Here is a 21116-nt window from a genome sequence, read left to right as displayed (position 1 = left end):
CTGTAACACCCTCCAAGAAACTCTGGCATGCTGACCCTGAAGTTTGGAACTACTAGACTAGAGGAATTAAAAGTATTAAGGAGCCATTAAATGAAGAGCAACATCCTTTATCCCAGTTGAACCTCAGTAACCTTCCAGACACAAGAAGCCTTTATTGTCTGACTAATGGGGTCATTGTAATAATGTTGAGTCAAAGTAGATGCTTAACTGCCAGCTATTACGTTTAAGAGGCTCTACTGCAGTTTTTGAAGGTTTTAACTGGATTACAGCACTCATTTGCTTTAACTAACAGAACACAAAGTTTATGTGGAAGAATGTGTTTTGCTTTTATACACAAGGTTCTTCAAATATATATTTAGATTACAAAAACAGTGCAAAAGTCTTGAGGAATATCTTATTTCTTAATATTTTGCTATGGATCAGAATTCCATTAATTTTGACAATATCCCCAGAAAAGCTGGCTGAAATTCAGACCATGAAAGAGCCTACAGATAGCTGTAGACACTGTTGTAGCTCTTGCTTGACCTTCGTACAAAATGACAACAATTTGAACCAAACATTTCAAAGACCTCACTCCATAAGACCTGCTGCCACTAAGTTTCAGTGTAAGGTTACTTGGAAGTCTGGATCATTGGTGACTCAAGACTTTTGTACAGTACTCTATTGGTTAAGTTTATTGTTGTCGTTTTTCTTTACAATGGCTTCTGTAATTAAGTTCTCCTTACAAACCCATCAGTATGTACTGAACATGTTTTAATGTTTTGTGAAAAGAAAGAACAGTGAATTTTTTATTTTTTTAGTGATGATGTTTGATGTCATCTTTCAGGTACACCCTCAGTACCTCCAATTCAGCCATCGCTGCTCTGCTGTGTGCCCTGTATCCACACTTCCCTGCTCACAGCACTGACAACCGGTGAGACTAATGCATATGCGCACAATATTAAAATAAGAGTTTAGTTGATAACCCGTGTAAGTACCAAAAAGTAGCAATAGAGACTTATAAAAATGTGATTTTTGTGATCATTTCATTAGTGATGGACAGATGATTGCTTGTGTGGCTCTCTCATGTGTTTTTGTACTAGTTGTTGTACAGCTTCTATAAAATTTGCACAGTGCTTTACACTAATTTTAGATGTGCACGATTTAAGCTTGCATGTTTCCCACCAAAATATTTTTGGTGTTTATTCTGAAAAGAAATAAGAAGACGATGCAAGAAATGCATTGAAGCATCTTTCTGTCAGTTTAGCTTAAAATAAGTGCAGTGTGCTTAAAAATATTTGTGGTGCTTGCTTTTGCGCTGGCACTGCACATCCATTTATCTGTGCAAGAACCAGCAGTAGTCATTATGCTCAAGTTAAATCTTCCCTGATATTGGTTTTCCATCACTTTTATATCTTTATGAAGTATTTCCCATACTCATTGGCCAGATTTGTTGTAAAAAAAAAAAAAGAAAGATGATAATGTAAGAAGTATGCCGTCTGTGATATTCTGGCACTCATTAGCTGATGTGCTTTCGGCATGGTATCCACAAGCTCAGAATCCGTCTCTGCTCTTTGATTGCCAAAAAAGTACTGGACAACCTGCACAAATCCTTCCCCGATTCTGCTGATTCAGTTGGCTTTAGTTTCCTTTTAAATTTATTTTCAACTATCATTTCAGAGACTTAAGACCCAACAAAAACCCCTTCCTTAATTCTGACTTCACTTTTCTTGAATGCTGAAATCCATTGCTGTTTTTGTTGAGTCAGCCTAGTTGTCCAATACTTAGAATACCATAGCTAAAATGGTAGGAAAACTTTTCAAGCACCACTACACCTCTGCTCCTTTAACCAGTATCGGAGTTGGGAGTGTTAATGCCCCAATATGGTGTAGAGATTATGTAACCTTGAAGTGGCGTATGATCGGTTAAATTCAGAATGGCACACCTGCAGTAAAAAAACTAAGCTTGTCTCAATTTTGGAGAATAACAACACAATTCTCTGTCATTCTTTATATTAACAAACAATATTGAATGTCTATCCGTTCATATTAGTAAATTAAAAAAAACAAAAAACAAATGCATATTTGTATTTCTGTGTTTGCTGTAGCTACCACCTGCAGGCCCTTCGGCACCTGGCTGTGCTGGCTGCAGAGCCTCGACTGCTCGTCCCTGTGGATGTGGACTCCCTGAAGCCTTGCTATGCCCTTTTAGAGGTCACTTACAAGGTGAGGTTACAAGAAACATGTACCAACCTAATACCTGTGAATGACCATTGGGTTCATGTTTCAAAATTGAACATAGTTTTCCCTGTCCCAAAGCCACCTTTGAAACCACCTCTCATTCTTTGTCACAGCTCATTGTCACAAACTGCACCACTGTGCTCTGTGCTCCACTTTTACATTCACACAAAAGCAAATGTACGTTCTGACTCAGACTGTAGAGTGTAGTGCACAATGGTTTCTGTTCGTTTTGAGGTGTTAGAAAAACTTGCCTGTCCACTATACCACTGTGTTCTGCTTTTTTATCAGTGTTAACTGCTCTTAGCTAGTCAACTTCCTCTACAGTTGATTTCATACACTTTCAAACTAAATCGTCTTCATGTCAGTGTAAAATCAGCTACCGTGGTCTCATCTCATTCATATCGGTGCTATTTTAAAATTTTAAGAGCAGCAGTTTTATGCCAGCTTATGAGTAGCTAATATATATGTATATATTTGCTACTAATTTTACATTTAACTGATTAGCAATAATTCAGCTGTTCATACAATTGTTTTCCTTTTTCTGCACATCTGGTTGTTATACATAAATATATAGTCTCTTCCTATGTTAACTTTAGTTGACTTTCTGGTATGTAGACATGCATAGTTTTATATGCCACTCATTGTTTTCCTCGTTGTTATTTTTGATCAAGTATCCTTGATTTTGAAAGACAAAAGATGTGCTTTCAAATTAATCTGTGACAATTTCATTAAATAAAAGCTGGCCTCACTGCCTATGTGCTCTTAGTTAAACATGTTGCATGTAAATGGAGGAAAGTCATTGCACTGCACCTTAGTTTTCTCCAAAACTGGTATCCAGCACTGTGTAGGTTTCAGTTTTAAATAAGAGAAAGTGAAAATAGCATAACTGCTTAGCAAAACCTCTCTCTAAAGTCTTCAAGGATAAAAAAGTTGCTAGTATTAAGGGCAACACACACATCCCAAGTGTTAAAACACAGCAGCAATTGTTTTCTGTGTCAGCAAGTACATTGTTAGAATTTTATGTACGTCACTGTGGCATTATTAGGATGCCATAGTGACGCACATTGGTGCCGTTTCCCAGTATCAATGGTTGTCAACCATTCATGTGTGAAGGTAAATACTTTCCATAGAAATTGCTGGCTTTTTTTTGGAATATCTGTAAAAGCAAATATTTGACACTCTTGGGAACAAAGCCAATAGGTAATGGGAATTTACTCAAATAAATGACAGGCGACACTGGCATTGTGTAGTTATTGTCATACTTTAAACAAAACTAGCTATAACATATGATCAAAAATACATCGTCAAAATGGATCGCCAACATAAAAAAATCGTAATAGTAGGAAGAACTTTTTTTTTTTTTTTTCTTTTTTTTTTTACACCTTCAAATGTGTAAAATACACACAAAAATATAATCTGGGATTAATTGGGGAGCATTCTTCTCTGCTTTTGGCAATTGCTCATTCCTTCAGAACTTAATTCTCTGCTAATTTAGTCCACAAGCAGACCATTTGACATTGGGTGTCTTGGAACAGTTGGTCTCAACATGCTTGTGTCTAAAATGAGAGGAAATCAGTTGAGAGGTGTGTCAGGAAAAAGTCTTTACTCATTTTTTTTTAAAAGAAAAGGACTACAGAGCAAAACCAGTGACTTTTGAAATGATGTGCTCTGAGCAAGAAAATTGTTTTGTCATAGTAGTACTGTTGTAGAGTGATGAAATGAGGAAGGGAGAAATGATGCAAGATCCTTCTTTGTAACCTCCATGGTGCCTCTAGCTCTAGTGAATTTTAGCATGTCCAGCAAATAGTGTCTGCTCCAAAACCTTTTTCAGTTACTTCATATAGTCGTTGTCATTTTCATTAATATTTTATTGAGTCACTTATGATCTTTTCTTTGCTGGTTTCGTAGTTTGACAAAACGCTGAGGAAGCCCAAAGAGATGGGAATTTACACATTTCAAAAAAACAACCGCCATATAGAAGCTTACATTCATCCATTTTTCTTCTTCTAATCCAGTTAAGAGTCGTGGAGGGCTGGAGCGTATCCCAGCTGTAACAGGGCAAAAGGCACTGGTTGCCAGATTGTTGTAGGGCTAGATAAATTTGTGCACAGACTCATTACTTTAATCCCTTTGTGTGTCTTTTGCTTTTCATCTTCAACTGTTGCTAAAACTTATTAAACTGTTATTTGTGTTTTAAACAGCAAGATCTATAAATTCTGCTGCTGGGAGAGATCAGTGACTGTGTAAATGTTTTCTACAGTCATTGAGAGAGATAAACAGTGAAATATAGAATTGAATTGAACTCTTTATGCATTTCCACAGATAAAGAAAGATGGAGGCTTGTCAGGACTACCTTCAATAGAATGGCTCAGTTAAATTTTAATCACAGTGGAATGCTCAGTTAGTGTGTGTGTGTGTGTGTGTGTGTGTGTGTGTGTGTGTGTGTGTGTGTGTGTGTGTGTGTGTGTGTGTGTGTGTGTGTGTGTGTGTGTGTGTGTAAGTGTGCTTTTTAAGATCTGTGAAAACTTACTCAGACTTGGAGATGGTTAGTTTCAAAATGAATTTAAGTGAATTAATTTAGGGGTGCTGTCCCTCATGTTGTTATACTGTTACATTCACATACAATCTGCTATTCTATACTGCTGTTGCAGTTTTTTGGTGACACTGTGTGTAAATATAGATCAAATGTGTATCGTTTTGTATGTTTCAGTTCTATAAAATATTATGTGTATTAATACCCTGTACTGATAAAAGGGTGATAGTGCACTTTGGTGCAATTGTAAGGTGCTTAGAGATCTTACAGGCAAACTTTGTGAGTGTGAGTGACACTATTTCCTCTTTTTTTCAGGAGACTAAGTGGTATGACGAGACAACAGTAGAACTGATGGCTCCTACCTTGCTTCCTGAGCTGCAACTTCTCAAACGGGTAAAGCCAGAGAATAGTTGTTCTTCTTCTTTGCCTTTATTTGGCTGCTCCCTGTAGGGGTTGCCACATTTCCGTCCGTCCGTCCGTCCGTCCATCCATCCATCAATCACACCTCACCCTGGCAGCATCCTTGTCAGATGCCCGAACCACCTCAACTGGCTTCTCTTGAAGTGGAGGAGTAGTGGCTCTACGCTGACCCTCTCCCGGATGGCTGAACTCCTCAGCCTATCTCCAAGGGAAAGGCCAGCTGCTCTTCAGATAAAGCTCATTTCCACTGCTTGTATCCACATTCTCATTTTGGGTCACTATCAAAAGATTGTGACCATAAGGTGATACAGATCAACCTGTAAATTAAAAGCTTGACGTTTACGCTCAGCTTTCTCTTCACCACGACAGACTGGTACAGCGTCCATATCACTACAGTCGCTGCACAAATCTGTCTGTCAGTCTCCCATTCCCTTGTGAACAAGACCCCGAGATACTTAAAATCCTCCACTTGGGGCAGTAACTGGTCCCTGACCCAGAGTGGGCACACACCACCCTTTTCTGGCTGAGTTCCATGGACTCAGACTTGGAGGTGCTGATTCTCATTCACTCTGCTTCACACTCTGCTGTGAACCACTCCGGTGCGAGCTGGAGGCCACCGCCTGATAAAGCCAACAGAATCACATCATCTCCAAAAAGCAGAGACAAGATTCTGAGACCGCCCAAGTGGAAGGCTTCCACCACTTGACTACACCTAGAAATTCTGTCCATAAAAAAATTATGAACAGAATAGTTGAGAATAGGGCAGACATGGATGAGTTCAACATCCACAAGTCTGACTTATTGCAGGCTATGCAGACAACACTCCTGCAATGGTTGTATAAGGATCGAATAGCTCATAGCAACGGGCCAGACACCCCCTACTCCCGAAGCACCTCCCTTCAGAACACTTCGAGGGACACGGTCGAATTCCAAATCCACAAAACACATGTAGACTGATTGGGCAAACTCCCATAAAGGGGGTAAAGAGTGAGGCCACGACGAGGCCGAAAACCGCATTGTTCCACCTGCATCCAAGGTTCAACTAACGGACAGACTCTCCTTTCCAACACCCTGGCATAGACTTTCCTGGGAAGACCGAGGAGTGTGATCCCCCTATAGCTGGAGCACACACTTTGGTCCCCCTTATCGAAGATGGGAATCTCACCCCGTTCCTACCATCATCTGCTGTTCTCTAGAACAGAAGTTTGCAGTTTCCTTATTAACAGCACTGATTTCTTATGCCACCCAAAATCATTTTAATTGCAGTAACCATTCCCTGGACTTCTAAAAAATCTCTTTTTTGTTATTTTTGTCAATATATTTTTTTCAGGTAAAAGTGAAAGGGCCGCGATACTGGGAACTGTCTGTAGACCTCAGCAAAGAAACACAGCATCTAAAGCAAGTATAGAGAGAACATGTATAACTTTGGTAGAGGGTTACAGTAATGATTCTGCTAAATGATAAGGACCATAATTCCTTCTTTTTATTGTAAATGTATAAGTGGAATCTAGGTGGAAATGCGAATCTTACTTTTGTTATCTCTCTAAGGTCCATCTTGTCGAGAGATGGGGTGTTGTATGTAAAACTACGGGCTGGCCAGCTGCCCTACAAGGACGACCCTCAAGGTTGGAAGAGCCTGCTAGCCACCACAGTCAACCACCGCAGCTCTGGAGTCAAAGCCTTCAAGGTAAAACTGTCACACCAACCTGAAAATCATAACAACATACCAGCCTGTGGGTTATGTTATAAGGGAAGTTCAACATGAGCAGGCTTTCATTGTGTTAGGTAATGTGGCTAAACCTAAAACCCCAGTCGGAGAGAAGTTGTATTTGCAGTTACCTCCGACTACAGTAATTTCCACTGCTATAACTTTACATTTGGGCTTCATTCATCATATTAGCAACGTAAGCAACTTCCTATGTATAAATCATATTCTCCCAGCAGAGGATTACACTTAAAATATGCTATATGCTGTAAATAAAAGGAATTGGAGAAAAACAGCTGATGTTAAACTGAAAGTCTGAACATAACCTGTTTTCATTCACGTTATGTGTTCAGCTAATGTTACCATTGTGATTTAGCTAGTGAAAAAGCGAGCCATATTTGTAAACAGGAAACCCTGACTTGGAGCTCAGCATAGGTGCTAACCGATTAATTTTGTTTCATTGTAAACTCTGAAGCAACTGTGCTAAATGCAATGAATATCCATCTTTTTAAAAAATTAGATTAAGTTTGCTACTATCAGCCAGAGCATCAGCATTGTATTCACTTTCTGTAGTGTACTTGTTAGTGGTGAGAGTCCATTAACATGTGGCAGGTTAATGAAGGCTTTAGTACATTTTTAAGCATAAGCATTATCAAGCTTTTTTGTTTACGCTTTTCTCCTAATACACATAGACAAAAATCTACAGGTGGTGGAAAATTTTAGATGCGTTGTAGTTGAAGTGAGACAATTTAATATTACAAATTTGAAAAGAACAGCTATTTTATTCTTAGTTTTCTATAGGTTATCTTATTTTTTGTCTTGTGTCTCTCCCTCCCTAATAGACAAAGTTTTACCACACAGTGCCAAATGCAAAGCTCAACTTGCACCGCACCCTTGTTAGTTTGAGTCAGTTTGCATCTTTCCAGTGAGTTCATCTGCAAACGAGCTCCTTCAACAATTTGCTTACTGTACTGCACACAGCTTTCAGAAGCCTGAGATAAGCAAGGGTTTTAGTAGGAAGTCGGATACTACTAATCCACAGACGCTCATGGTTCCCTTTTTCTTTTAGATTTATAATGCGCATTAATAAATATAGTTTGATCAACAGAGGGGCCAGATGCATCTTACAGATCCTGTGTCAGATCTTTGGTGTATATTTTCCTATTTCTTAAGAACATGACTTTCAGATACTGTTGATTTGCAGTGAATAGTTTTGGGGGGGTCTGGGGGAGTCTATACCAATCTATACCAATTTAAGTTTTCCATAGCATTTTGCTTCTTACAAACCCTTCTTTAAAAATTGATTGACAAACACATTAATAGGAGTGACTGGAAATGAATTGACCTCCTCCCCAGTGAATGCTTCTGTCCAGTCTTGGCAGGTTATCACTAAATGTTCAGTAGGCAGCTGTGTGGTTGACAGACTATTTACTGGTTTCCTGATGGTCTCAGTGTACGCTGTCAATATACTTAGAAGTCCAGAGGGGGAAAAACAAACACTATTTATTCCACTTGTCTACAATCTCCTCCTCCTCACTTAATTTCTTCTTCTTCTATTTTCATCTTTCTTTCTGATCTTCAATGTTGCAATTTTGACATAGTCTCCTCTTTTTCCTCTGTTTTGTCTCGTGTTTATATAATACTTTAAGATGAATTTGATTTGTTTGAAAAGTGTTAACTGCATAAAATTTCATTTATTTCTTCAGATCACATCTCTTGTGCCCCTTCCTTATATTAAATGTCTTCTTCTTTCAAATGTTTCTTTATCTGTCTTTTGTATCCTTCCCTTTCTCTCTTTCTCCTCCATATGTTAATTTATAGTAATATTACAATTGTTTTATGTTTTTCTGCAGCCTGAAGCCATCTCTACGTTCACCTCTGAGCCAGCTCTTGTCTCCTTTGCCGAGCTCTTCTGTAAAACGTCTGAAGGGATGAAACATGTGAGTTTTACATCCAGAAATAGATATGGATACACTCTGAAGGCAGGTTTCCTCCATAATTGCTTATCCCTGCAGTCATGTTACTGTTGTGGGTGAGCAACAGAGAGCCTGTGGCTGGTTTGACCAAACACAAGGAGTATTATGGTATTGCAAAACACTCAGCCTTAAACAGATTTTTTTTCTTAAGAGATGCCAGCTCAGTGGTGAGTTATGGTTTACTGTAAGATTTCTAAAGCAAATGTGTTGAATATAAATGCAAACAAAAGGTAACAAAACGTGTTTTCATTTATCCAGATGCATCCAGCATTTTCCCTTTTTTCTTTTTTTCTTTTTTTTAACAGAACTGACCATTTTTACCCCTCAGTCATAAAGGGCTGATGGGTTATTATCGTCACCCCACCAGGCAGGGGGCTGGCTCCTGGCACCGGATATTAGTGTATGCGATAACCTGAGATCAAGGTGATGCAAGAGCTTCAAACTCTTGAAGGAGTTTGATTCTCAGTGACCTTGACCTCAAGGTCAAAATAGGTTTTCTGAAAATCCTTTAAATCCAATACTGAAGAAGGAAATTCCAAATTAAACAGATAGGTGCATCTACTAAAAATCTTGGATGAATTTGATTCTCGGTCACCTTGATCTCAAGGTCAGAGTAAGTTTTCTGAAATGCAATAACTTGAGAAAAACTGCAAAAATGCACCATAGCTGTGCCTACTAGGAGGCTGAGGGGTAACACTTCGTAGTTGCCAGTATTTTTAGAGAGTTATTCCAGCAAGAGTTTGTCAATTTTCCAAGGAAGCCTGACCTTTCAAAGGAATTTAACCATTTTATATCTCACAGCTTTGTTGTTAACATAGTTGGCAATGAAATATAGTTACATTGTAAACAAAACTCCTCTACCCTTTAGAGTAAACAAGGAGCCATGATTGTGGAGGAGCTCTAACTTAAGCAATGGAAAAATACAAAAAGCTAATTAAATGTCTTCCCAGATTCATGTTAGACAAAACCCAAATAGGTCAGTTTTGTGTTAGATGATAAACAACAATTTTCATACACCATGTATTCCTGTATCCTGATTCGGGTCTTGTGCAGGACAACCCATCCATGAGCATGATTTTATATTGTTACAAATATATTAAAAAGAATTGTTGTCTATATAAAGAATAAAGACAATTTCAGGAAACTGCTATAGCAAACGATAAACGTAAAGATGAAAAATCAAGGAAAACTAACTACAAACAACCATATCAGCCTTTAGAAGAGATTAGCTTAAATTAAAAGCATATAGGAAGCATTGACCAGACTCTGTGTCACTGTTTTATATGTTACAAATGTAATATGTCTGTACAATCACACACAAAACAAGTTTCAAGTACAGCTACAGTAGATCTTGGTAGAAATGTGGGAAATATTCAAGACCTTGACTTTGACTCAACATGCCAACAAGAGTGAAATAACAGGCATGCACATGGCCCTCTGAGGCCAGTCTGCATAATGCAGATATGCTGAAGTTTTCCAAGTAGCATTTTTCCTGTATTCATTACTTTTAAGTTGAGTATATTAGCAAATATTTGTTGATCAGCTCTAAATATTTGCTGCTAGTTTGAAAATATTTGGTCATAAAGGCAAAGTATTGAATAAATTCAAAACTCACACAGGTTATTACCCCTTAACATTCCTGCACATTTTTAACATCTGTACTATATTTTACCTCAATTTTGACCTCAAAGTCACACATTCTGTGCCTTTAATGAGCTGATCATTACTTTTAGCAATAAATTTGGCAAATGTGAAATCACAGAACTCACAAAAAAGATTGGCTTTAAAGTAAGAATAGTTTTTAGGATATTTCAGTCAAAACAGGTTTGCATACAAGCTTAATGAAAAAAATAAACTGTAATGACGGCCAAAAAATGCTTACCTTACAGCTGGTTGACTTTTAGGTGGTTGAAATATGGCACAGGTTTTACACGCATTCTATAGATTGTTCTGACCAATGCTTGATCTTCTTATTAATCACTTGACTCTTATTTTGAGTAAAGTGGCTGCTTCGTCACATCTGGGTAATTGGTTAGATTGCACGGAGGTCATTGGTTTCAACTTGCATGGTGAAATGGAAGAAAATTAATCATGTTGAAGCATAGTGTTCTGTAATTAAATTTAAGAACAGGAGGACATCTCTTTGCTGTTCGTCTAGTTTTATCAGTTCAATCTCAGCATTTCTGCCTCTACATTACTTGTTTATTAAATGTGAACATAGTCTGTAAATTCAGGAAATTGTTTTCTGGCGTGTAATTGCAAGATTCGTTGCTGTCTGGTATTAATGTGGGGTGAAATAGCTCCATGCCTAGATTTTAAATATACAGATCCCAACAGGCTCCGTATTTCTCCTTGTCAGTAGAGTGTGCCTAAAGTGAACAGATGGCCTTAAAAGTAATGAATTTAGTTTTTAATCAGGGTTCAGCCTCTATATAAGGAACTGATTAAGATGTGTTCTGTGGTCTGTACAAACTTCAGTTAAATTCATATGATTTTAGACAGCAACACAATTTTAATACACTAAACATGTGGCTGATTGCAGGCTTTCAGCTTGAATTCAAGGGTTTTAACAAAAGTGTTGCATTCATTGTTTAGGAGAGAGACATTTTTACCCCTCAGCTGTGAAAGGCTGATGGGCTATTGTCGTCACCCACTGGGCAGGCAGGCGGTGTGGTCAGCCAAGTTTGTAAATGTGATAACTTGACAACGAAGAGATGTACGATTTTGAAATTGATACCAGCGGGTGTATCTACTAAAAATCTTCGGATCTAGCGACCTCGAGATCGAGGTCAGAGGTCAGGTTTTCTGAAAGTCTTGTGAATGCGAATGAAACTCGAGAACAAGGCAACGTAGGATCTTGAACGTCCATAGGTGGCTGAGGCTGTGGAGGGATAGCCGTGATTCCAAATGCTGAACTTGCATTTGGTACCGTTGCCCTGGAAAGCCCAATGAGATGTTAATACAAGTGAAAGAGGCCATTAGGATTAAGTCAAAGTAAACCAATCACCTTTAAAAGAAGGAATCCATTGGTGAGCCAGTTAAAGAAAATCCCTTCACAAAATCTATCGAGAAGACTCCTTCATTGATGTAAATGCAGGGGGTTTACAACAAGGTGCAAGCCAGAAAACACTCAAAAGAGCCTGCACATTTCTGAGAAAAACATCCCTTGGACAGAAGAAAGATTAGCTTCCCAGAATGATGGGAAAAGAAAAGTTTGGAGAAGGAGCTTATGATCTGAAGCATACTATTTCATCTGTAAAACATAGTAGGGACAATGTTATATGGTTATATAGGCATGTATAGCTGTCACAGGAACTTGGTTACTAGTGGTTATAGATTATGTGACAGAAGAAGTAGTTTTAAAGTGCACAGGGCTATATTCTCTGCTCAGAATCAACAAAGTGCTTCAGAGTGGAAGTGATTGTTGTGGAAATTTGTTAATAAAGCCTGCAGACACAATGAGTTGTAACAGCACCTTTATTTCAACTATCTCATGCATAAGGAGGGACGTCAGTCAGGGGGGCACTGAGAGTCGTCTCAAAGTTGATGGTCTCGGTGGTGGCTAAAACACACGACTCTGTGAATCCTCCATTTTCTCCGCTTCAACAGCTGGTAGGACAAAGGTACCTTTTCCCTCAGGGGTGATCAGCCCGTCCACGGAACCGTTGTTCAGCGACCACACGAACCACCCTGTTCACAGCGCCATTTTGTTGTGGAAGTTTTCCATTTAAATAAAGCCTGCAGCGGTAGCTAACATCCTTTAATAAAAACACAAAAACAGAAACCAAGCTTGGTAGAGAGACTGCTTATCATCTGCCCCGCGATAATGCATTCTCTCCACCAAGCTTGGTTTCTGTTTTTGTGTTTTTATTAAAGGATGTTAGCTACCGCTCACTGCTTGTCTGCAGGCTTTAAATGGAAAACTTCCGCAACATGGATAATGACACAAAACATACTCCAAATACAATGCAAAGGTTTCTCAAACGGGAGAATATGGACATTTTTCAGTGGCCAACAGTATAAGCGGTTAATGCACATATTTAGTAAACCTAAAATCTTTTGTAAAGCTTAGAAGTCTGAACTTAAATCACATCTCTTTTTTGAAAGGGAGACATATTTTTCTGGATGTTGTGTGACCTCGAGCCTTGTCGAATTGTCACACGCTCACTCCATGTTTTGTCTTTGCAGAGAGAAGATACTCTAGTGTTGTTCTCAGCTATGCTGTACGAATGTGTGACGCAGGAGTGTCCAGAGATGCTGCCCACGTATATTGCTATCGAGCAGGTAACGCAAACGCACAGATTGTGTGAGAAAGAGGCGACTCTTCCCTGTCAGTACATTTTAGCAATTGTAAAGCAATTAAACAACCAAGTAACAGTAACACAAACGTTCCAGAAAAGAAATTCCATCAAATGAAATACTAGTGTATGTCAGGTTGGCTTAAGTTTTAAATTACTAAGTGAAATGAGCTGAAAAAAATATTTACCTTAAAGTTAGAAAATTCATTTACAAACACATAATATTCTTTGAATCATGGTTATCAAAAATTTAGACCAATAACAGGGTATTACTGTACGTATATACATCATACATATGCATATATATCAGATAAATTGGAAGGTGTATTAGAATGTCAAGTGGTCTTTCCTACTTTTTAGTTTTACCTGTTACATTTAAAGTTCCTTTGTCTCATACCACAGAATTTTTATAGCCTGTTTTTCCCCTGGAGTACAGAGTTTTGTTTTGTTTTTTAAAATACAAATTCATACAGAAATAAAGCTGTGGCTAACAAACCACAAAAAAATAAGCTAATGTCCTAATCAAATCATTTTGCAAGGTTTTTAAATGTCCACTGGTAGATACGCCTGACAGACCTTCAGTAAGTGCTCTACATCTGTTAAGACACATGAACACATTGCCTTTGCTGGTGTCTCTCAGGCAGTGTCAGCTCTGCGTCGGGGTGATTTGCTGCAGACCTTTCCCTTGTGGCAGTTGCGTCTGGTAGTGGAATTGTGGGACAGCAGGATGCAGCGAGGTCCTGCGAACCGCCGCGACACCCTGCTTACCTCTGAATTTCTGCCGGTCATGAAGAATGCGGTGGATGCCACGCTCGACAGCTGGCTCAAAGGTGAAGAGAGATTACATGTTCAGACCTTTTCTTTAATTGGGTCCATAGTTTTATTTTGGGTTTTTTTGGACAAAGACACATTTTGCAGCTTTTCCTCCGTAAACCACCACAAGTGTTGAATTTGTATTTTTCACTGAGATAGAAGAAGAAATGAAGAGATATCAGTTCAAATGAAGGAGGCCATCTTTAGACTGAGAAACCAGAGTAAATCTATTAGAGAGGAACCACTTTAGGAGTGACCAGACAATCAATCCGGTACATTCTTGAAACGGATGAATGCACTGGCCACCTCAGCAACACCCAAAGGCCTAAAAGAGCACAGAAGATAACTAAAGTACATAACGACGGAATTATTTCTGTGGTTAAGAAAAAACAACAACTTCACAACAGGGCTATACTCGAAAGAATAACCTGAACCATAGGATATCATAACCCAAAGCACAGGATGACCTGACCCAAAGGATAAAGCAAGAGAAATCTAAGACTTTCTCAAGGCAATGGGATATTATACAATGGTCAAGTTGGTCATTTGATCTTAACCTTGTAGAGCATGCTTTTCAGTTATTGAAGACAAAAATGAACATAGAGACCCACAAACAAACATTTGCTAAAGGCGGTTAGTAAACACCTAGCAGCGCATTTAAGGGGAAAGGGAATCCACTGTGACTGTGTACAGAGGCATAACTACAAAAATGGTCTTCATTCAACAAATTGTGGGACTAACTGTAAGAGGGGTAATTCAAGGATTAATGAAGAGAGGTTAAATCTTACAAACCTTTTAGCTAAAGAGTCTGTCCTCAGGTTGAAACTAAAAATAGCCTAGTCAGGTCACAGAGGGACTAATTGATAGTGTTTAATACATTTTTTTAGCAGTTAAACCCAAGGTCACTAACTATATCTGCACTTGGTGTAGTTAATGATTAATCAAGATGTGACAATCATTAAAACTAATAATGAAAATGACTTATTTCATCCTGGACTAAACACTCAGGGTGCATTGCAGTCATGTATAAAAACTGTTTTATGTATAACAAGTACGCCCTCCCCCCAAAAAAGCTGATGTATTTTATGTGCTAACAGGTCAGTTCCTGAGTTGAGGTTTTTGGTGTTTGCTTGCACAAACATCTGTCTTGCAAAGATCACATCTGTAACTAATTCTTTTTACCCAAAGCACTGCTGTTAAAATGTTAAGAAAGGAATGTTTCAACTCCAAATACATTCTTGACCAACAGAGATGGGGCTTTCCTCTGTGCTGTGTAACAAAGAATCTGTTTGCATTTCTTGTCTGGTTGCATTTACACCACGTTTAAACAGATGTAAAGCTGTGCTGAATGTGTTGGTAGAAGAAAGCACATGATGCGGGACAGATTGCTGATGTTTGCTGCTACAGATGTCTGATGTGGGTATCAATTGATGGTATCAAGATGAGAACAACATGAAGAATGCTGAGCAAAGGCTCAGATGTCTTACCCTATTCAGTAACACATTTAGCAAACACAGCTTCTGCTCACTGTGGGTCCTGCTCTCTGTCGAGTTGAAACGGTGTTAATAATTGTCTCTTATTCATTGAATAATAGATGGATTTTTTCAAGTGTTTCTTACTATATATATCAACAACGTCAGGGGGAATTTTTCAGCTCTCAGGTTTTAGACTGTCCTGAATGCTCCATTTATTTATTTATTTATTCATTCATTTATCTATCTGTATTTTTCCCCCTTCATTCTTGAATTTCTATAATCTCCTTTCAGCTGCTCGGAGGTGATCGCCACAGTGGATCATCTGCCTCCATCTCATCCAATCCCTAGCGCCCTCCTCTGTCATAACAGACAGGGGAGGAGACACTCCCTATCCTCCACTACATCCATAAATCTTCTCTGTATTCTTCCTCTTTTTCTCATCCTTTTTCTAACATATCCACAGTCCCTCTTCTGCGCATGTCCAAACCATCTAAATCTTGCCTCTTTAACTTTACCCTGAACTTTTATAATGAAAGAGGATTTCGTCCACGTCCACCTATTTATGAAGGGCAGCCAATCAGAAAAAATGGTTAAAAGGAAGAGGAACTGCAAGGGCTTGTTTCAGGCATTGGCTGAACTGAGGCCCTGCATCAAGGCCTAGTATACAATATATTATTATTTAGATTATTTAGAATTGTGAATCATAGAAAACTAATCTAACAGCATTCTCTGTTTTTGGTGTGCTTTGGATACCATCACCTTAGCCTCCAGTAAAACTGTGAAGAATCTTGGAGTCATTTTTGAGCAGGTTATGTCATTTAGTGTTCACATTAAGTAAAAATACAGAACTGCTTTCTTTCATCGACACAAACTCTCTAAAATTAGAAACATCCTCTCTAGGGTGAAAGCTACTTAATACATTTATTACTTCTACATGGGACTGTTGTGATTCATTGTTTTCAGGTTGTTCTCAAAGTTCTCTGAAAAGCCTTCAGTTGATCCAAAATAACAGAGCAAGAGTAGTGACACGGCTTTTCTTCTATGGCTCCCTGTTAAATTTAAAATCTTTCTCAATTACAAGGTTTTCAATAATCAGCCAGCATGATATCGTAAAGATTTCCTGGTACTTTATTTTCCCGTCACTTTGCTCTCAGACTGCTGGCTTACTTGTGGCTCCTAGAATTTCTAAAAGTAAAATCATAGGCAGAGCCTCCAGCTATTATGGACCTCTCATGTGGAACCAGCTGCTAGTCTCCCATAATTTGGGAGACAGGCATCGTCATTAAAAGGGGGTTGTTTTCACTGTTGCCTACTGCTTGTGCATAGGGGATTATCTGATTGGTGCAGTTTTCTCTGTAATATTGTGGGTGACCTTTGTTTTCATATTGTTCTGTTTGATTAAAATAGAGTTGAGTGGAGCAGGAAATTGGCGCAATAGTCCACTTTAAGGACAATGTGGCAAGTTGTATGAGAGAGAATCAGAAGGCCACCATATGACAGGTGTCAGCTGAGGAAAGTCAGCTGTTAGCTAGACATTGTTCAAAAGCAATCAGTTTTTTTTCTACTGATAAACAAGCTTGACATTGGATGCATTAATATCAGCAAGTATAGACTCTGTGGACACATAACATGTATAGATCGATAATAGATATAGTGAGCATTTATTTTTGCAGTGCCTGCATGTGACAAAGAGTTGGCTCTGCTGAGCAGCAGTGTCACATGCTGAGTATTTCACAGGCAGGATGTGTTTCAGCTTGTTTTCCTGTAACGGGTGTAGCACATTAATGTCATAGTTTAGAAGTTAAACAGCCTGTGTATATACTTAAACAAACACACATTCCATCACAGAATTTGCACACACAAGTACACTAACACACCCTCATGGTAATAAATGCACAATAAGCAGCGTGGGAAACAGGTGAAGTAGTTGGATGAGACTGCATTCATGAAATAATTCAAACATGCCTTTACTTTTATGTTTTGTGATGCCTCTCGCCTCTGGCAGACAGCTGAAAGGAAATCCAAACTAGCTTGACCTCAAGCATCAGGAATGTTGAAGTTCTCTGGAACTCAACCATGAATGAAATATGTATCAAGAGCTTGCTTGTTATTTTTATGATTCTTGTTTCAACCCTTGTATCTTTCTGAGAAGTGACTGCTTGCAGCAGTGAATTCATTCATAAAAGATACTGAGATACACAAGAAGTCACAGATATTTCCCAATGGGATTCTTTGAATTTCATGCAATACTGAAAAGGATCATTATCAATTAAAGATTAGTTTTGAATTGAGTTTTTGGAAAATGTAAGGAAATTCAGCAGCGTAGGACTTATTTTTCTGTGACCTTTTCTCACACAACTGCTCTGAGAGAGATGGAGATTTCCACCCTTAAAATCACCAGGGGCATTTCCTGTTGAAATATATTTAAGGATGCGTGCATAGCCTGGGGACAGAAACACATTTCTACAGTCTTGTGACATGATTACACAGTTTTGAGGTAAATTGGCTTGCTTGAAAGTAAGTCAAGGGGTGAATTTGCATGCCACATGCAGCAAATGTGCAGAACTGCATATTTGCCACATGGCTTGCTGACACGACGCACATTCCAGATAGCAACGAGTAAAGTTTTGTTTTGTTTTTACAAAATGTACTTGATAACGTCAATGCCACGGAGGGCAAACCATGAGTCTGTTGTTCTATCTGCTGTCACCTTTGCTAAAGTGGAACTGTAAACAGAGTTTAAATACTGCCTGTTGAACAGCTGCTACTTTGCTTTTAAGCAGCCTTTTATTACTCCAGTTTCAGTGCAGAACTGTCCTTCATAAAGTCCTTGGCTTTTGCCAGATCACTGGTGCTAAGCGTCAGTCTGGCCTAAGAGTTCCAGAGGGATAACAAGCAGATATCCTCTTTTGGGATAGTGAAAACTATGGGTCCTCTGGTTTTAGGCACAAAAATCACTTCTTTTTTTCCTTTTTTAGTTTTCTTTTGTTCATTCATTCAGTGTCTGTAATCCACATTGGCTCACTCGACCATGTATGAGCAAAGAAGACAAAAACATGACAGGTATCAGCATTAGTTTTTCATTATTCTATTTACTAGTCTCAACATACTCAAAACATTTGGAAAACATTAATAGTACAATTGTGTTAGTACTGTGACACAGCTAATTTAAAAAAAAGGAAAGAATGGAAAAAGGCATTTTCTAGTAAGATATTTGATAACCGGTATAAGCTTAAAAAAAAAATAATGTAAATAAAAAAAATATCTGTGTCTCATCTTTGTTTTCTCTCCTAGAAAACAGCTCGGTGTTGAGGACCTACATGAAGGGAGAGGCACTCTCAAAGGACACCCAATCAATCATGTTGGCCTGCTTCTTGGTGTACCGGTCAATCCCCTACCTCAAGAACGCACACACACAGCTGGAGGGTAAGACAAACATACGCTCACATGAAACTGCATTTGTACATTTGCATGTAAACATCCAGCATGCTGTTGACAGCATCAAGAATTTACCTCCATGACTTAGATCGCTACAATGTAACTAAGAGGGGGAAAGTAGCATTTCTACCATCATGATCATACAGAACTTGAAACCATTGTACAAAAAAATTCATATGATGAAAACTGTACACTTGTTTAAGGCTTTATTCTTTCACGTGCAGGCTGCAGCTCACTTGGGGACTTACTGTTACTTAGCAGCCAGTTGGGCATCCCTTTGAGAGATTTGCTGAGGCTCGTACCTGTCCTTCTGGGTTCTGCATCTGGACCACACACACTGCTGGGATTTCCACTGCAAGCATTTTGATTGTGATTCTCAGAACTCGTAAATGGGCTGGTAACCTCTCAGAGAAACACTTCAAAGCCTTACACTGCTGGCACCTGTGGGACTGATTTTCTACCTGTAACAGCTGCAAACAGGTGCAGCACGTGGGACAAAATGTGAGCATTAGACATCTTTTGTCTAAATGCAGCATGGCTGCCTTGAATGGAGAAGAACTGACTTTTTCCCTCTGAGGCTCTAGGAAATGAAATAACTAAAGTGATTATCTTTGTAACATATTTGTATTTAGGTTGGTTTTTTTTATGGTATAAAAAAAGGTTTAGGCTGCAGTAATCGTGCAGTTTAACCTTTTCAGATGGTTACTCAGAATTCCAGTGGCAGATAGAACAGAATGAACTGATCATCATAATTCAGCTGTTGTCATATACTAGTTTTCAAGCTGAGTTCAGTCCACTGGGTTGAGTGAACATGAAAAGCAAGAAAAGGCAATAAAAAGCAGAAGTACCTGCACACTCCATGAATACTGTTTTTATTCTATGGCTTAATGTGGGTGAATGAGACTCCTCAACATAATCAGGACATCATCTGCCTTCTTGTTTCCTCTTTTTTTTAAATCTCATTATGTCCACCACTTTGAAGATACTCTTTTTGAAAATGCTGCTGCATTTCCTGTGTTTTTATGTTTCTGACAAAGACTGGTTGCTTACTGCTCATTAAACCCTCACAAGAACTGCATTCATCTTTTTTGATGTGTTTTGCCAGTGTCCGTCATGCTTGTTTATTTAGCTCAGATCTTACTTTTGTGGTGCCAGCCTTACATCAGTGTGGATAAGATAAAGGTCGCTTTTTAAGTGATGCGTGAAACAAAATGGTCTGTGTTGTTTCAGGTGTCCTGCCACATGAAAGAAATCCCCTGATCTTCCAGTGATAGTTTTATAGTAAAGCAATGTCCTCCACAGGTGGGGCTCAGTTTGCTAGTTACTTGCACTGTTACTTGCTTTAGTTTGCTTTGTGAATCTTTACACCAACACAGAAACTGTGATATGGCCTGAGAACGTGAGGTCAGCATCTAATCCTCTAAATTTTTGCCTTTATTTAACCAAACCATAACGCATAAAACTGTGGAAGGTTTGAATTACGAATTTGTGTATCAATGAACACGAGAGGTAATCTGAATGGTCAGGTTAAAATGTGCTAGTAGTAACAAAAAAACACAATTTCTTATGAAGTAAATTATGCTGGTGTTTTGTTGAAGACATTTACAGACTTTTGTGTTTCTGTTGGATATTTGATGCTGAGCTTAGCCAGAAAATTTGACACCCCAGACTGTGGGACTTTCCTTTGCAGTTCATGACTGTAGCATAAGTGCTTAAAAATGCACTACTGCATGTAGTGGTGGAAATCCAAGATAGTGAAAACTAACTGACCATTTCTTGACGCTTTTCTCTTCCAAAGTGCTCACGGAGTCAGATTTCTATTTTTTTACATAAATGAAATGGGTAAAGACAGAAATTTTGAACAAAACTTAACTGATGTATATCTTAATGATGATAATACTAACTGTGTTGGATATATCGAAATTAAAATTTGGAGAAAAATAGTAAAAAGATTTCATTAAAAGACTTTAAGGGACTGTAAGGTCACTAATCCTCACATTAATAAGCTGCAACAGTGGCTCAGTGTGGTTCCCAGATGCTTTTTCTGTAGTAGCTGGAGTGCCATCAGGTTTTAAGTTTTATTATCAAACTAGCCTAGTTATGGTTGTCTATTCAAATGTGGATTCATTGCAAACAAGACCTTTTCAATACCCATTTTGTTCAAATTTAAATAAATATATCCAGCTGCAGCCCACATCCAAAGCAACATTACACTTCCTGTTTACAACTCCCAAAGAGT

The 21116-nt window shown here is 38.5% G+C and overlaps 1 protein-coding gene across 1 annotated transcript in view; it reads left to right on the top strand.

Annotated features, from left to right (window-relative positions):
• The window catches only part of anapc1 (anaphase promoting complex subunit 1), a 58387-nt gene extending 37661 nt beyond the window's left edge, over window positions 1-20726 (top strand). Inside the window, exons 44-53 of the mRNA XM_063491695.1 lie at window positions 827-913; window positions 2087-2204; window positions 5068-5145; window positions 6503-6570; window positions 6721-6859; window positions 8731-8817; window positions 13042-13137; window positions 13792-13981; window positions 18734-18865; window positions 19102-20726. Coding sequence (XP_063347765.1) covers window positions 827-913; window positions 2087-2204; window positions 5068-5145; window positions 6503-6570; window positions 6721-6859; window positions 8731-8817; window positions 13042-13137; window positions 13792-13981; window positions 18734-18865; window positions 19102-19244 — 1138 coding nt within the window. The 3' untranslated portion in view covers window positions 19245-20726. The remainder of the gene's footprint in view (window positions 1-826; window positions 914-2086; window positions 2205-5067; window positions 5146-6502; window positions 6571-6720; window positions 6860-8730; window positions 8818-13041; window positions 13138-13791; window positions 13982-18733; window positions 18866-19101) is intronic.
• Window positions 20727-21116: the final 390 nt, after the last annotated feature.

The sequence above is a fragment of the Pelmatolapia mariae genome, linkage group LG13, assembly GCF_036321145.2.
Source record: "Pelmatolapia mariae isolate MD_Pm_ZW linkage group LG13, Pm_UMD_F_2, whole genome shotgun sequence".
In the NCBI taxonomy this organism is placed as follows: Eukaryota; Metazoa; Chordata; class Actinopteri; order Cichliformes; family Cichlidae; genus Pelmatolapia; species Pelmatolapia mariae.
The sequence above is the reverse complement of the archived record's forward strand: the minus strand, read 5'-3'. Positions and strand labels throughout refer to the sequence as shown.